Source organism: Sarcophilus harrisii, chromosome 1, assembly GCF_902635505.1.
Source record: "Sarcophilus harrisii chromosome 1, mSarHar1.11, whole genome shotgun sequence".
Taxonomy (NCBI): Eukaryota; Metazoa; Chordata; class Mammalia; order Dasyuromorphia; family Dasyuridae; genus Sarcophilus; species Sarcophilus harrisii.
In genome coordinates, this window is record NC_045426.1 from 535,593,994 (window position 1) to 535,612,475 (window position 18,482).

At 34.7% G+C, this 18,482-nt stretch overlaps 1 protein-coding gene across 3 annotated transcripts in view; it reads left to right on the forward strand.

Moving 5' to 3' along the window:
• The first annotated feature begins 233 nt into the window (after positions 1 to 233).
• Positions 234 to 18,482, forward strand: part of LOC100929712 (cytidine monophosphate-N-acetylneuraminic acid hydroxylase) — an 89,138-nt gene continuing 70,889 nt past the window's right edge. For all 3 annotated transcript variants that reach the window (XM_012541605.3, XM_012541604.3, XM_003760126.4), the window contains exons 1-3: positions 234 to 599; positions 10,342 to 10,454; positions 10,864 to 11,067. In XM_012541605.3, coding sequence (XP_012397059.1) covers positions 10,447 to 10,454; positions 10,864 to 11,067 — 212 coding nt within the window. In that variant the 5' untranslated portion in view covers positions 234 to 599; positions 10,342 to 10,446. The remainder of the gene's footprint in view (positions 600 to 10,341; positions 10,455 to 10,863; positions 11,068 to 18,482) is intronic.

Genomic DNA, 18,482 nt, shown 5'->3' on the forward strand with positions numbered 1-18,482 from the left:
TCCTTTGTCCTTTCAAAGAAGACCTTGACATCAGAAAGGTGGTGCCAGGACCTGAAAATGAATTGGATTTAAGTAAGGGAAGCCGTGCAAAGTTATAAGCTTCAGTTTCACTTCCAGAGCCATTTGAGTCCATTAGCAAAATATAAATCAGGATGCCTGAAGAAGTTAGGCAGGAGAGAGAGCTCCTCCTCCCAGCCTTCTTTCCCCTCCCACTAATCTCCTTGTTCTGAATTATTGTTAGAGAAGGCAAGCTTCAAGCAGCATGCAGGTCCAATCAACTGTCTGTTCGAGATGCACATCTGAAATAAAGCAACATAGGTGGAGCTGACGGTTTCAATAAAGATAAATTGAAAATTGTGGCACCTGTAGTAAGATTATATTGTCCAAACAGCTAACAGGCTTCTTCAGCTACAACTATCCTCAGAGGATCAAAAAACCAACCCTGCCAGTAACTGAATTGAAGTTGTTATCTTCTTGGGATTTTAAAAACATCAGCTAGTGCATTTTAAAGAAGCTTTAGTCATTTGCTGACTAATTTTCAACTTTTTCTCAGGAATAGTTCTGCTATTTGGACCTTTCCTTGTTGGAGAAAAAAAAAGGTAGAGATGTTTTCATTTATTTTCTTATGAATTTAGGTGGTTAAGAAATGAAAATATTTGTTTTGTACTTCAGAAATTATTTATCCTCTACTATAACTTTTGTCTTCATTCAGGAATGTGGGCTAGCTCTTTATCTCTTAAACAAATACGTTTAATGAAATAGTACAGTTTTTAAAAAGTAACAACAAAACATTTTCCCCACAAACTTAGGGCACAGTCTCTTATAAATTCACATATGATAGTGAGCATATATGGCTAAGATATTCAGGAATGTGAGCTATCCTTTTACTTCTGAAGTAAATACATTTAATGAAATAGCACAGGTTAAAAAAAAAAAAAAAAGATAAAGAAGAAGAAGAAAAAGAAAGAAGTAGCCACAAAACATTTCCCTCACAAACCTGGGACATATTCTCTTATAAATTCACATACCATAGTGATCATGTGTGGCTAAGACGTAGAAAACCAATTTCTATAGATCCCTTTCTCAGTATTATTTCAAGTATATTTTGGATTAAACGGGCTTAATAGTAATTTTTCCAATTATATGTAAAGATAATTTTTAGAATTCATTTTTATAAAATTCCAAATTTTTCTCCCCTTTTCCCTCCTGGATTATACCCCACTTTTACCTGAGTGAAACAGACCTTTCCTGACAACTTTCTAAGATTCTTGGGATAGAGGATTATTTCACCCATGTTTTTTCTAGTTCTGCCATCCCAGAATTCATTTTGGTATGCTTATAGTTTTTTTTGGAGATGAATAGGGAAGGGGTCAGATAATTTCCTGGTTATTTTGCAGTCTTGGCTTCTGGAATTCTGAGTGAACCTTTAAAATACATTCTGCTATAAAATGAGATATGATTTGTTTTATCTGCTTTAAAATCTGCAAATGAAAAACTAAATTCTTATTTAGAAAGTATTCTATATTCTAATATTTTGCTCCCAATATACAAACATTTTTCAGTCTGTGAGTTAAAGTACATATTTCAGAAAATTCTCTTTGTGTATCATCAGTAGCAAGATGACCAGATTTTTAGTGGAAATATCTTTCATTAAGATATGTTCCTAAAGGTTCAACTTGCACCTTATTTATATCAATCCTTAAAACCATGAGATTTTTGAAAGCAAGGTATGCATAGTTGCATATTACTTAGGGCCAAGGAAGCACTCCTTCCCTCAAAAAACCCAAGAGGACTGGGTTGAATTCTAAGGGAGCCTGATCCCTAACAGAGCAGAATTATATTCCCTGGCTCATTGCCTCTACCTGAGTTGTAGGGAGAATCTTCAAAAAAAAGTTAGCTATGGCTCATAGGTAGGTGCTTTCCTAAAAGAAGTTCATAAGAACTTTTAGAAAAGGTACTATATGTATGTGGTAGTATTAAGTATAGGCTAGTTCTTTATTTTTCTCTTTTATTTGCTTTATTTTGCTTAAAGCAAAACAAGTCTCAAAAGCATTTATGAGCAAATAGAACACAAAACAATAACATTATTCTCTTGGGAATTAAAGGTAGCAGTGGACCATAAAGATATTTTTCATTCACCTTGGATCTCTAGCTACCAAAGAAGTACAGACAAGTCTGGGCCCAAGCTCAAATCTAATCAGTCATGGCATAGTTTAGTCTTTCTTAGTCTTTTCAACTTTGGTGTCTTCTTAGTTGCCTCCAGAAAGTGATATAGTTGCTGCTGATCAGTAGGAACAGAAACTTTTGAACTCATGAAGTAACTGCCAAGACAGGAAATGTTCATCTCTCAGAATTACTGTTTAGTCCTCTGTACTCAAAGAAAGAAATGCAGATGTAGCCAACCTGGACTTGAGGTCCAGCTTCAGCCTCCCTTAGCAAATGCAATGAAATAATTCATTACTATTTGTTAATAGCCACCATTGAAACTAGAGTTGCTAGAATTCCAAAGGAGAGCTGCTGAGTCCCAAGAGACATGTTTAAAGGAAAAGGGGGAGAAAATGTTAGGTGAGAAGGTCTCTTCATCTTTTTTTTAATAGTTTATTGAGTAGGTAACTATTCTTGATTTGAGTTCTAGGAATCGGCTCCTCAGAATAATAAGGTTCCATGTGTTCAAAGCACTGAATCAATCAGTCAATCAAAAAGCATTCTAAAACATTTACTATGTTCCAGACACTGTATTAATTTTTGAGTATAAAAGGAAAAAGAATAAAAGGAAGAAAAAGAAAAAAAAAAAAAGAAGTACATGCTCTCAAGAAATTATACTTTAATATGGGAGCCCACTATACACACACACACACACACACAGACACACATACACATATACATATACAGTTATGTATACAAGATAAATACTGAGTAAATGGAAAATAATCTTAGAGGGGATAGATGGGAGAGAAAATATATTAAGAAAAGATAATTGAGTTAAATATTTTGTTTTTTCTTCACTAAAGACAAAACCCACATTTACATTTTTTGCTTGTTTGTTGTGCTCAATTGTTATTATTTTCTATAGCATAGTAACACTTGTTAGAAAAAATAAAACATATGGTAGAGTTGTAAAATGATTCAGCTGTTCTGGAGAGCAATTTGGGACTATGCTCAAAGAGCTATCAAACTGTGCATACCCTTTGATTCAGCAGTGTTGCTATTGGGTCTATATCCCAAAGAAATTTTAAAGGAGGGAAAGGGACCCACATGTACAAAAATATTTATAGCAGCTCTTTTTGTTATGGCAAGGAACTTAAAAAAGAATAGATACCCATCATTTGGAGAATGGCTGAAAAAGTTATAATATATGAAAGTAATGGAATATTATTATTCTATAAAAAACAAACAAGTTGATTTTAGAAAGGTCTGGAAAATTTTGTATGAATGTATGCTGAGAGAAACAAGCAGATCCAGGACTACATTGTACATAGTAACAGCAAGACTGTGCGATAATCAACTATGACAGACTTGACTTCTCTCAGCAGTTCAGTGATTGAAGACCATCCCAGAACTTTAGATGGAAAATGCCATTTACATCCAGAGAGAGAATTATGAAGACTAAATATACACATGCTCTGTTTACTTTTTTTCCTTTTTCTTGTTTTTTTTTTTCTCTTATGGTTTTTCCTTTTTGTTCTGATTTTCTCTCCCAACATAAGGAAATGTGTAAAAAAAAAAAAAAAAAATGAATGTACATATATAACCAGAGGGAAAAAAAAAACGACATGGGAGAAAAATAAGAAAACATTTTTCATCCCTACCCTATAAAGAAGTATAGTGACTCTCATAATGGGGACCTAGTTTCAGAGGAGGATTCTTACTTGTCCAACAATGTAGTTTGCATTTCTCTCAACATATCAGAATATGAAAAAATATTGAAATTCCTTTAAACTAAAAGACAAATTATAGGTAGCAGCTAAGTTCTCTCACATGTTCCAAATAACATGCTTAACATCTGAAGTCGGTTTGTATGGGTGATGTGAAGGAAAGTTTGAGGAGTTTCCTTCTGCCCCTTTCAAAGTAAAAATCCAAAGTGGCACTTAAAAACATTAATAAATTATTTTATGTTTTAAATTACTATATGCTTTTAGATATATTTCAGAATAGAGGCAGTTTAGTATACTGGAGCATTGGATCTGGAGTCAGTAGACAACTAAATTTAAATCCCATCTTTGATGTTGTGGGACCATGGGAAATGATATAATTGATGTTCATAGAGGACTTTAAGGATTTGCAAAGCATTTCATACACAGTATCTCCTTTGATTCTCATAATAACCCTGTGAGATAGATATTATTATTTCCATTTTACAGAAAAGACTGAGGCTTAGAAGAAGATTAAGTGTTAGAAGCAGCACGTCTTGCTCTCTCCTGGCAGCAAATCCAGTTTACTGTTAACTTCAACACCCAGACTTTCTGGAATTTAACTTCTTGGAGTTTCAGTTTCTGCAATTATAAAATTGAGATGGTAGTACTTACCATGAAGAGCTGTTGTAGGGATCAAATAAAATAATATATCTTCCTTTGTAAACTTTAGATAATTAGAAATTACCATGGTTTCTTAATGCGCTTGATATGAAAGTCATTCTCCGCTTGGAAGCCAAGATAGTGAATTCTCCTACATTACTCTCCAAATAATTTTAAAACAATGCCTTGGGGCAGCTAAATGGTGCAATGGATAAAGCATGTGTCTTGAAGTTAGGAGGACCTGAATTCAAATTAAACCTCAGGTACTTAATGCTTCCTAGCTATGTGACTCTGGGAAAAATCACTTAATCCCAATTACCTTGCCATAAATAAATAAAATAATCTTCAAATCAAATTTTGGAGTGGTAGAGACAAGAGAGATTTTTTTTTTTCCTATCCTAAGACAACTTAGGAGGTCTTAAGGAAACTCCTATGGTACCAGGGGTAAGGCCCAGTTTGGAGCACAGAGCACTCAACAGGAGGCCTTGGTGGCAGCTATAGCAACAACAACTTTGGGAGCTCTCAGCACAGACACAGTAAAAAACAGGGGAAAAAAGAAATAACTGATAAGAGATTATAGAAGACACTTTGCTAGTACTGGGTATAGCTGGCACTGACTGGCAATTCTACTGTGGGTATATATAGCTCTGTATCACAGTTCTGAGATGGAGAGGAGTATTTGTGATTGATCACAAGGGTCCTGATCCAAGGTAGAGAGAAGCTCTAGTGCTTGTGACTACAGGAGAATGGCAGACTTATTCACTATTCCAGGGCCAAGAAGAGTGCTAGTGCTGGCAGAAGCAGGCAAGTAGGGATCCTTCCTTGCTGAAGACTAGAATTCAGACCAACAGAGCAATGATCACACCTTTCTCTGATTACACCAGTTTGGAAGCACCAAAAATTTGCAGACTCCTAGAACTACCTCTGAAAATAATAGCATGAAAAAGCCTGAAACTTGGGACAGTGCCTTTTCACTTTCTAGGTGACGAGAGCCCAACTCTAACATAAAGTTCAATTTAAAAAATTAGACTAGAAAAATAAGCAAGCAACAATAAAGACAACAAAATAATAATAATAATAAAAAGTCACTTTGATGGTAAATATAAAAATCAAAAGCTACAAGCAAAACTTCAAAGAAAAATGGCAATTTAACCCAAACTCAGAATTGGACTCAAACCAAGAATTCCTGAGTTAATTAAGAGTTAAAGAAAAAAGTAAGAATAATAAAGGAAAAGAAATTATACTGGTGAATGAAATGATGAAAAGATAATTAACAGCTTGATAAAAGAAGAACAAAAAATTCTGAAGAAAATAATACCTTAAAAAATTGAATTGGCCAAATGGAAAAAGAGGTACAAAAGCTCACTGAAAAAAATAATTTCTTAAAAATTAGAATTAAGTAAGTCAAAGCTAATGACTCCACAAGACAAGAAAAAAACAATAAAATGAAGTCAAAAGATTGAAAAAATAAAAGAAAATGTGAAATATCTGATTGGAAAAATAACTTCTGAAAAATAGGTCAAGGAGAGATCATTTAAAAATTGTTAGGCTACCTGAAAGCCATGATAAAAAAAAGAAATAGCCTAGAAGTTATATTTCAATAAATTATCAAGAAAAACTGCCTTGATATTATAGAACTAGAGGGTAAAATAGGAATTGGAAGAATACACTGACCATCTCCAGAAAGAGATTCCAAAATGAAAGATTCTAGGGATGTGTCAGCCAAATTCTAGAGCTCCCAGGTCAAGGAAAAAATACTGCAAGCAATCAGAAAGAAATAATTCAAATATCATGGACCCACAGTGAGGATCATAGAAAATTTAGCAGTTTTGACATAAAAGAGTGGAGTGCTTAGAATATGATATCCTGAAAGACAAAGGAGCTAAAGTTACAACCTATCCAGCAAAACTGAATATAAACCTTCAGAGGAAAAAAAAAGGATATTTAATGAAATAGAGGACTTTTAAGCATTTTTGGTGAAAAGGCCAAAGCTAAATAGAAAATTTACCATTGAAACACACGATTAAAGAGATATATGAAAAGGTAAATATGGAAGAGTAAGTATAAGGAACTCAATAAAGTTAAATTGTCTACATTCCTCTGTAGGAAAATGATACATGTAACTCCTAAGAATTTTATCATTATTAGGACAGATAGAGGAAATTTACATAGATAAAGGATATGGGTGTGAGCCAATTATGTTGGGATGATTCTCCCCCTCAAAAAAATTAAATAAAGGGCTAAGAAAGAGATATACTAGGAAAAGGGGGAAGGGAGGGATAAAATGAGATACATTTTTTTCATATAAAAGAGGCATTCAAGAGAGAGCTTTTGCAGTGGAGAGGAAGATAGGGGGCAGGTGAAGGCAATGTTTGAAACTTACTCTCATCAGAATTGATTCAAAGAGGGATATATATTGACATTAGGCTGAGTATAGTAATCTGTTTTATCTAATAAGGAAATAGGACAGGAGGAGATTATCTCCTTTTATCTTAGATATATGAGGATAGGAATAATAAAAGGGAAACCAGATTAAGGGAGACAGTGCTCAGAAGCAAAACAGATTTTTGAGGAGGGGCAGGATAAAAAAAGAGAAAGATTAAACAAGAAAATAGAATGGAGGAAAAGACGCAATACAAATAAGTATGTGAGTAGGATAAGCTTACTCATAAACTGGATGAAGATAGCAAAATGGATTGGAAACCAGAATCCAACAGTATGTTGTTTACAAAAGACCCATTTGAAATAGAAAGACACACATAGATTTAAAATAAAGGACTAGAGCAGCATTTTTTATGCTTCACTCATGAATTTTTAAAAAGGCAAAAGTAGCAATTATGATCTCAAACAAGGTAAAAGCAAGAAAAGACCTAATTAAAAGAAATAATCAGGGAAACTACATTTTGCTAAAAGTACCATAGACAACAAAGCAATATAAAAAAATTTACAGTAAGTTTCTCTAATGACTTCATTTCTCAAATATATAGTAAACTAAGTCAAAATTATAAAAGTCAGAGTTTCCAATCGATATATGGTCAAAGTATGAACAGGCATTTTTTGAAAGAAGAGATCAAAACTATATATAATCCTGAAAAAATGCTCTAAATCACTATTGATTAGAGAGAAGCAAATAAACACAACTTTTAGGTATCACTTTTTATTTATCAGAAATGACAAATGCTGGAGGGGATGGGGCAAAATAGATGCACTAATATACTTTTAGTGGAGTTATGAACTGGTCCAACCATTTGGAAGAGCACCTTTGGAATTATATCCAAAGGGCTATGAAATTGTGTATACGCTTTGATCCAGCAATACCACTACTATATCCCAAAGAGATCAAAGGAAAAGGAAAAAGGCATACATGTGCAAAAATATTTATAGCAGCTTTATTTTTTTGTGGTAACAAAGAACTGGAAATTGAGAAGGATGCTCATAGGTCAGGGAATGACTGAGCAAGTTGTGGCATACAATTGTGATGAAGTCTTCTTCTGCTATAAGAAGTGATGAGGGAGGTGGTTTCAGAAAAACATGGCAAGATTTATGTGAACTAATGCAAAATGAAGTAAAAAGAATCAGGAGATCACTGGGCACAGTAATAGCAATGTTGTAATAAGGATGATAAACTGTGAAAGACTTTGTTATTATTATCAGTACAATGATCTAAGACAATTCATGATGAAAACATCCCAGAGAAAGAACTGAGGAACTCAGAATGCAATTTTTTTTTCCTTCCTTCCTTTCTCCCTCCCGCTCTCCCTCCCTCTCTTTCTTCCTTCCTTCCTTCCTTCCTTCCTTCCTTCCTCCCTCCCTCCCTCCCTCCCTTCCTTCCTTCCTTTTTTCTTTCCTTCCTTCTTTCTTTCCTTCCTTCCTTCTTTCCTTCCTTCCTTCTTTCCTCCCTCCCTCCCTTCCTTCCTCTCTCCCTCCCTCCCTTCCTTCCTTCCTCCCTCCCTTCCTTCCTTCCTGCTTTCCTTCTTTCCTTCCTTTTGCTGTTCTTTTTGTCATTAGGTAGTATGGAAATAAATTTTGCATGATTTCATATGCATAATTGATATATTACTTTCCTTCTCAGTGGATTGAGGGAAGGAACATTATGGAAGGAATTAATTTGGAACTCAAAATTTAAAAAGAAATAAATATTAAAAATAAATAATTTTTAAAAAGCCATCTCATGAATGGTTGATTACTGTCCAAATCTCTATCTCGGGAATTGAGAGTAAGCTGAGACCCGAATTTTATCACAAATTATTAGTTCCTATTTCAGATGACAAACCACAACAGGAGAAAACAGGAAACACGACCTTAATTTTCTTAGTTCTTGACACAAAGAAGCCCTTCTTCTGCAGCTGCTGCTGTGTTAGTTGACTAAAGCAAAGCATTTTGGGAACTAGTTTGTATGGAAATCACTTCTGATTTCTACTTCCTTGGCTCAGTATTAGGTCAAAAATTAAGAAGTACAGTCTTGAACTTTGTGGTATCTTTTTCATACCATATGATATTTCAAGTAAATTGTATTCTGGAGGAGACAGTAACAGACAGCAATGAAAATCTATTTTGAAGAAAGAAATTGTACTCAGTTATTCACATGTATCTCTAACTGTTGAAAGAGGAAGTAGTTTATTTGGTGTTTTGTATCACAGAACCCAAATATATAAATATGGAGAGACAGAGAGACAGAGAGACAGCGACAGAGACAGAGAGAGACAGAGAGACAGAGAGACAGAGAGAGAGAGACACAGAGAGAGACAGAGACAGAGAGAGAGACAGAGACAGAGAGACAGAGAGAGAGACAGAGACAGAGAGACAGACAGACAGACAGACAGAGAGAGAGACAGAGAGAGAGAGATACAGAGAGACAGAGAAACAGGGAGACAGAGAGACAGAGAGAGAGAGAATTTACCCTTTTGGAAAAGCTTTGTTAAGGAAACAGTAGAGTTTCTAAAATTAACAGTGAAAATGACAGCAAGATCTATTTTGAAAGTGATTTGGACTTCTTTTTGGCTCTAAAAATCAGATAACCAATATATATTCTAAGTTCATTCCCTGGTTATGATAAATATTTGGTAGTTTCATTAATCAGAGCCTCATGCTAAGTTCAGAATGCTTCCCTGAGACTTCTGTTGTTCAAATAAAAGTGTTTTTTAATACTAGCATAGATTTTTTTTTCCTTAGAGAAAGGTGTTCATAGAGGTTGGAGTCTAGGACTATTTATTCAGTATGTTTATTCTGAAAAAGATGGAGAGAGAAAAAATTAAAGTTTATTGTAATTTTAACTTAGATTAACGGATGCTAAGTGAAGTGTGTAGAACCATGATAACATTATACACAGCAACAAGATTATATGATGATCAGTTCTCTTGAGCATGGATCTTTTTTAACAGCGAGATGATTCAGGCCAGTTCCAATGGTCTTGTGATGAAGAGAATCAGCTGTACTCAGAAAGAGGACTGTGGAACTGATTATGGATCACAACATAGTATTTTCATTTTTTTGTTGTTGTTTGCTTACATTTTGTTTTCTTTCTCATTTTTTTCCTTTTTAATTTAATTTTTCTTGTGCAGCAATGATAATTGTGGAAATATATATAGAAAAATTGCACATGTTTAACATATATCGGATTACTTGCCATCTTGGGGAGAGGATGGGGGAAGGGAGAGAGAAAAAAATTGGAACACAAAGTTTTGCAAAGGTAATGTTGAAAACTATGCATGTGTTTTGAAAATAAAAAAGCTTTATATAAAAAAAATATAATCTCTTGAAATGAAAGCATTAGGAGTGCCACACACCATGTGTGGGAATGATAATATAGTATCATTATCTATTTTAGACACGAACACACTGAAATATTAAAAACTACTGAAGCACATAGTCATCAGTGGCCACAAAGATCGGTTACTCACTTGAATGAAAAAGAATCGTGAACTTGGAGGCAATGGACAAGTAAGCATGGATGAGGGGCACAAAATATAGAAGAGTGGTGAGGGGCATTGAGTACACTTGAAATAAGATTTAGTTTTGAATGTGAGAATCTTTGAAAACCACAACTCTCTTTTGTGAAATGAGATCTTGCCTTTTAGATATGTGTTCTATGAAGGGGATGATATGTCTGTGGATATATTTGTATATGTGGGTACGAATGTTTATATGTGTTGTGCCAGGAAAGGAAGCTTTTATTTATGGATATCTGGAAGGGGAAAGTAGTGGTGATGGTGGTGGAAGTTAAGGAAAGGGTCCAAAATTTGAGTTGTAAGTTGTTAAGGCTTTTATCCAACAATGAATACCTTAACTCTAAGTAGTATTATTCATCTGTCTCCCTACTCCACCATTTACAATTCATCTTTTTCAATAGCAAGAACCAGGTTGCAGAGATCCTGTTGTCCCTATCACCTCTGGAGGTTGTTGGACTTAAAGAAGGAATCAATTTTTTTCGTAATAAGAAAAGTGGCAAAAACTACATCTTGTATAAAGATAAAAACCACCTTCGAGCATGCAAGAATATGTGCAAACACCAAGGAGGATTGTTTATAGAAGACATTGAAGATTTAGATGGAAGGTAAATCGAGCACTTTATTTTCTTGCTGAAATGTTAGTATTTAATAAAAATGTGGTTGCAGAAACATGTGGAGTGAAGAGGAAATATTTAATGATGGCAAAATTCAACACAAATTTTTATTCTCTGAAAAATTAACATTTTACTATTTGACTGTCTGTGTTGTACTCTTTCTATCTCTGTCTCTTTTCCTCCTGTCCTTTTTCAAGTTAAAGTTGGGGAGGTGAAGTTGGGAAGGGAAAATGTTTTTGTTCAAAAAGCTACATTTATAATAGAAGTTTACAATTTCTTGTATGACCTTTTGCTCTATTATGTATTTGGAATTGTTTATCTTAACTTCTGTTTTTGCAAAACTTTTTGTAATTGGAGGGAAAAAAACTTTGTGGGGATAAAATTTATCTTGCCTACAATACAAGAGTGACAGAGTTCTGAGCCAATAGAACTTTATTAAAGGGTCTGTGGTCTGCTCTAGTGAAGTAGACCTCAAATCTTCCTCATGATCTAAGATGCCTTCTCCTTCCAGGGTCCTATTTTTATAGGGCTAGATGTTCAGTCATTCTGGAACAGCTATACTAAATTCAGAATAATTCCATTCATTGACATGTGACACATAAACCAAAATAAGCAAAATAATATATCAGCAGGGTTACAAGCTAGATGAAGTAAGAGATATCTCTACACAAGATAGACAGGCTTATTCTTAGGTTGAACAGAAGGAAATGGTACAAGCTATCATAGTCAGTGACCTAAGTAGTCTGCTCCCATTGGACAAGTGATTGATCCAGAGGTACAAAAATACTTTGGGAGACTTTCCATGTAATTGTCATCTCTGTCATGATGGGCTTGGTCATCATGACAAGGAAAAACAAGGGTGAGAGCCTTACAGCTAACTTCCTATAGTTAAGCAAGTGAACTTAGAATCTTCAGCTCATAGCTCTGGGGCCTAATAAACAGACCTTTGATATAATTCTATGAAATTGATTAATATTGATTGGAATAGAGTAGGAATCCAAATAGATTACTTCTCACAGCTTCCCTTATACCAGTTCTTATGTGTGAAGTCAGGGGCTATCAGTATACACAGTCTTGAAAGTTTTCCATTTCCTTAAGGTGTAGGTAATCCATACTCACCACCCAGCACATGGACAGTGTGCTTCCTTCCTGACAGCCCAGAACTAGAAATGCCCCTGAAACTTAGAGCTCTAGTTCAAATTCTTGGTGCTGCCCATTTATCAGTAATCCTTTGAATCTCTAGAGGCTTGCTGGAACTTTTTCCCATTGTAGAATGCAGATATCTGACTATCATTTGGAGATCAAAGATCTAACCTTGATCATTCACTAGCTGATGGCCAATAGGCTTTACCCAGGGTAAGGTTCTAATAGACTTTAGAGTACAGAGCAGATTATACCAGGTGTACTTATCTGGTGCCCAAAGGAGAGAAGTCATGTGCCCTCTCACATGTCCTACTTAACAAGAGCTATTTTTTAAAATTGTAACATTTTATTGACAGAACATATTCCTGGGTAAATTTTTTACAACATTATCTCTTGTACTCACTTCTGTTCCGACTTTTCCCTTCCCTCCCTCCATTCCCTCCCCTAGATGGCAAGCAGTCTTATACATTAACAAGAGCTTTTATAAATAGATATTTTTGGTCCCAAGAATGTAGAATTCAGGATGGTAAAGTGGAAAACAAACAAAGACTGGAACAAATTCTGAGAATTACCAGGGCAGACAGGTAGATTAGTGATTAAAGCATGGGGCCTGGAGTCATGAAGACCAGAGTTCAAATTTGGTCTCAGACACTTATTAGCTCTATGACCCTAAACAAATCACTTAACCTCTGTGAATCTCAGTTTACTCATATGTTAAAATAATGGCACCTTCCTCTCAGAATTGTTGTGAGGACCAAATGAGATAATAATTGTCAAAAAGTTTAGCACAATGTCTGGCACATTATTGTTGTTTAGTCATTTCTGTCATGTCTATTCTTTGTGACTCCATTTTGGGTTTTCTGGCCAAGATACTGCAGTGGTTTGCCATTTCCTTCTCCAGCTCATTTTACAGAAGAAGAAACAGAAGCAAACAGGGTTATGGCTTATCCAGGCTCATATAAGTGGCAGAAGGCTAGACTTTGAACTTATTGAGTTTCCTTGACTCCAGGCCAAGCACTCTGTCCATTTTATCTCTTAGTTGATCTGGCTCATATCTCTTCCCCATTTTCCACCTTAATAAGATAGCATATATATAGTTTAACACACAGGACTTTGTATATAATAAGTACAGTAAATAAATGGTTTCCTAATTGTTTTAGTCATACCTTTTTGTGACATCCTTTGGGCTTTTCTTGGCAAAGATAATGGAATGGTTTGCCATTTTATAGATGAGGAAACTGAAGCAAACAGGGTTATGGTTTGTCCAGGCTCATATAAGTGGCTGGGTCATGCCTGACCATTTGTGACACTCTTTGAGCTTTTCTTGGCAAAGATAATAGAATGGTTTGCCGTTTCTTTCTTCTCCCCAACAATTCTGCTAAGAAGGTCATACTAGGATTATTATTCTAGCTCTATATATGAGAAAAGAACCTAAAAGAGAATAGACAACTTTTACCAATATTAAATTGTTGGGGAGAATTTAATAATATATTTAGAGCTTTGAACCATATCAGCGGTATGTAAATATAAGCTATTGTTGTGACTAAATAAACAGCTAATTTTGAGCCTCGGGCTTCAGTATGGCCATAGTTAAATAATAATATAAAGAGGTAACTTTTTCCCATTGTAGAATGAAGATATTTGACTGTCATTTGGAGATCAGAGATCTAGAGGTAGAAGAGACCTTAGACACCATTCCAGGGGTCCTTAAACTTTTTAAATAGGGGGCCAGTTCACTCTCCCTCAGACTGTTGGAGGGCTGGATTATAGTAAAAACAAAAATTTTGTTTTGTGGGCCTTTAAATAAAGAAACTTCATAGCCCTGGGTGAGGGGATAAATGTCTTCAGCTGCTGCATCTGGCCTTCAGGCTGTAGTTTGAGGACCCCTGGATAACCCTCTAATTTTAAAAAGAAGGTTACTGAGACCCAGAGACTATGAGTGAGTTGAGGTCTCCTAACTTCTCTGAGAAGTAGGATTTAAATCATATTCCTCTATTCAAAGTCAAATCTCTTTCTACTATACCACACAGTTAACTCTTTGGGAATCTACTGGGGATACTGCATAGGCCTTGTAGACTGTCTAAATCAATTTCCTAAAATCAAGTTTTAATGAAATTTTGGACCTAAATTAAAAATGCATTTTCACAAAATTGTGGTAACTGGTAAAACCAGGCCTGAATCCCACATCCAAAGTCCAATTCCAGCTAGATGGTACAGTAGATAGAGTGCTGGGTTAAGAGTCAACAAGACCAGATTTCCAAATCAGACACCTCTAGCTGTGTGACCCTTGGAAAGTCACATAGGCAGAGTCTCTCTGCCTCAGTTTCTTCAACTATAAAGTGGACATAATAATATTTATCTACTTCAAAGTCTGTTGTGAGTTTCAAATAAGATTACAATTTTGACATACTCATCAATGCGCCCAGCACATAGTAGATTCTTTAAAAAAATTCTGTTGTCTCCCTCTCTATTTCTTTTTCACTATACTAATTCATGTATCTTTTGTTTCATAGCAAAATACTGTAATGACAACATGTTGCCAAAGATGGCATTTGGATTCATATTAAATGCATGTTGGCACTCTATCAATGTTTGTCCCTTCTTTGCTGTACAACTTATTTTTTCCCTCCAATCTAAACATCTTGATTATTTGCATTATAGTTCTTTATTATGTGACTTCACAGGGGATTGGTTCTAAAAACTTTGGCTTGTTGACATTGGTTCCAGTTGAAATATGCTTTCCTTTATGAAGCAAACTGACACATTAACTGAAGCCAGCTGTCTTACATTTTGGCTTCCTTTTTCTTCTAATCATTTTCCTTCATGTGATTCAGAAAATTACTATTATTCTTAGAATGCTTAATATATTTAACATTTATATTCCCTTGGGTCAGCGTTTAACTTTTTTTTTTGCTGACAATAATATCCACAACATTGTTACTAATAATATAAAAGACATTTCTGGTCTTCTGAAAGATTTTATGGAGGTATTCCCTACTGAATTGTATCCATACCCTTGATATCTATGATATTACCCTTTCTGTAGGTTTGCATATACAAAGTCAATGCCTATTTTTAGCCAAAAGAACAACTTTGCATTTTCTAAAAGTCCTAGAGGGTAGCAACAAGGAAGAATTTGGTCAAGGTCAGCTATTGCAGGTGTTTAACTTCTGGCTATGTTTCATGGTATCAGGCTGGTTTTTCATTCTTTATTTGCTTATATTGTTAAATAACAGCTTTTCCCAAGCCTGCCCCACCCCTTTGATAATTATTGCCATCATCTCTACTGTGGCTTGTGTTCCTTTTGTCCAGTTCTCCTGAAGAAGGGGAAGCCAATTTCCAACTCCTCTCTTATTCAGATATTTCCTGAGGGGCAATAGTCACATCTTTGTGACTTTTCTTAAAAGCTTTTATTTTTAAGAACATCATAATAGAGAGACAGCTGGTTTCTGAGTTAGGAAGATTTGTAGTCAAGCTCTGTCTTTGACACCTGCTGGTTGTGTGATCATAGATATGTTCCTTAAACTCTTACTGACCCCAAGCAACTTTTAAAAACTCTAAGTTGCATAATGGACAGATCCCTTTTGGTAGAGGGGCTCTCTTCCCTAGGAGTTTTCTGTTGTATTTAAAGAATTAGTCTGCATCAAAACAACAATAACAACAACAACAAAATAACAAAATATAAGAAAAAATAAAGGTAAATTAACAAAAAAGGGGAGATGGCATAAGTAAGTTTTTAATGAAAATGTACATGCAAAGTTGAATCTTTCAGGGAAAAAAATGGATCTGTAACAAAATAGAGGACTTTCAATAGGTATTAACCTTTTCTTAGGTTTCTCATTCACACTCTTCTTTAGTTTCTCTCTAGAATTATCCTGGGAGGCAGCTAGGTGGCTTAGTGGATAGAGTATGGTTCCTGGAGTCAGGAAGATCTGAGTTTGAATCCTTATTCAGACACTTATTATCTATGTGATCCTGGGCAATTTGCCTCAGTTTCCTCATCTGTAAAATGAGCTGGAAAAGGAAATGGCAACTACTCCAGTATCTTTGCCTAGGAAACCCCAAATGGGGTCATGAAGAGTTGGACATGACAGAACAATGGCAACCACAAGAATTAGCCTTTGCCCAAATCTTCTATTCTTTTTATCCCTGGTCCTGCATTCTATGGGTTTCATTCTTTCCCTTTTTAGCAAGAAGCAGATTGAAATCTCTTCTTAGCCTTCACTATTTTTCATCCCTATTCTATACCCCATATCCTTTAAACTTGTTGATAAGGATTTGACAGCTTGAGGGCATGGAATATAATATAAGTGTAGGCAAAGGAGTGAAGGTTACAACCAAGAATCATTTACCCAGCAAAGTTGACAATTTCAGGAGAAAAAAAATGGATATTTAATAAAATAGAGGACTTACAAGCATTTTTTTTTAATTAAAAGATCAGAGGCAAGTAAAAAATTTTGACCTCCAAATACAAAAGTCAAAGGAAACATAAAAAGGCAAAAAAGAAACAAAAAAGGAAACTATTAAAAATCCAATAAGGTTAAACTGTTTCTATATGACAAGATGATATTTGTAATTCTTCACTTTATTGTTTATTTTTTCTTTATTATTGTAAGAGTAATTAGAAGGCATATATGTAGACAGAGGTTATGGATGGATATAAGGTGACTTTGAAGGGATGGAACCTCCCCCACAACAAAATAAAGAAGTGAAAAAGAAAATTGCATTGGAAGAATGAGGGGGAGATTGAATGCAGTAAATTATCCTATATAAAAGAGGGATAAAACAGTTATCATAATAGAGGGGAAGATTGGGGGGTGGACTGGGAGGAATGGAAGGCAAAGCTTAAATCTTACTCTCATCAAAATTGACTCAAAGAGGGAATAATATACACATACATATAATACATACATATAAAAACATACAAAGAGGGACTACACATCCACATCAGTTAGATATGGAAATCTATGTTATCCTATAAGGAAGTAAAAAGGGATGAGTATAATAGAAGGGGGAGAGGGCACTGATAAAAGGGAGGGTAAATTGGTGAAGGTGATGTTTAGAAGTAAAATATTTGTAGAGAGGGAAAAGTTTGGGGTAAGAGAGAAGGGGGTAGATAAACAAATGAAAAATAATGTGGAGGGAATTACAGTTAGTTATCATAACTATAGATATGAATGGGATGGATTGACCCATAAAATGGAAGTGGGAAGCAGAATGGATTAAAAAATCAGAATCCTAAAATATTTTATTTATAAGAAACATATTTGAAGTAGAGAGATGTGGAGTAAAGGTAAGAAGTAGAAGAAAATCTGCTATGCTTCAGCTGAAGCAAAGAAAGCAGGGGTAGCAATCATTATATCAGACAAAAAAAAAAGCAAAAATAGATTTAATTAAAAGAGATAAAGAAGAAAATTATATCTTGCTGAAAAGTAGTATAGACAGTGAAGTCATATCAATACTAAACATATATGTACCAAATGGCATAGAAGCTACATTTAAAAATTTTTCCATTTTGGGGGGGAGGGGAAGTTATACATATACATTCATTATTTACATATATCCATATTAGTAATGTTAGGAGACAAAATCAAAACAAAAAGGAAAAATCAAGGGGAAAAAACAGAAAGGAAAAGTGAAAATATCATGAGCTGCTCCATATTCAATTTCCATACTTCTCTTTTGATGCAGAGGTATTTTTCCATCCAAAGTTTATTGAGATTGCTTTGGATCACTGACTTGTAGAGAAGAACCAAGTTTATCCTAGTTGATCATCACACAGTATTGTTGTTAGCATCTACATTTTTGAAGAAGTTGAATGAGTTACAGGAGGAAGTACTTAATAAAGCTATACAAGTGGGGAATCTCAATTTTCCGCTGTCAGAACCAGATAAATCTAATAACAACAACAACAAAAATAAAAACAAAGAAGTTAAGGAGGCAAATAAAATTTTGGAAAAGATAGCTATGATAGATATCTGGAGAAAGGTGAATGGGAATAGAAAAGAATATATGTTTTTCTCAGCAGTACATGGTATCTACTTTTAAAAATGACCATGTATCAGGATATAAAACCTTACAACTAAATGGAGAAAAGCGGAAAGAGTAAACACATCCTTTTCATATCATAATGCATTAAAAATCACATTCAAAAAATTACATTACAGACAATTTGGACAATAGAAAGAGAAGTTAAAAATGAACTGGGAATTAAATAATTTAATCCTAAAAAATACAAGGGGGTTAAAGAACAAATCATAGAA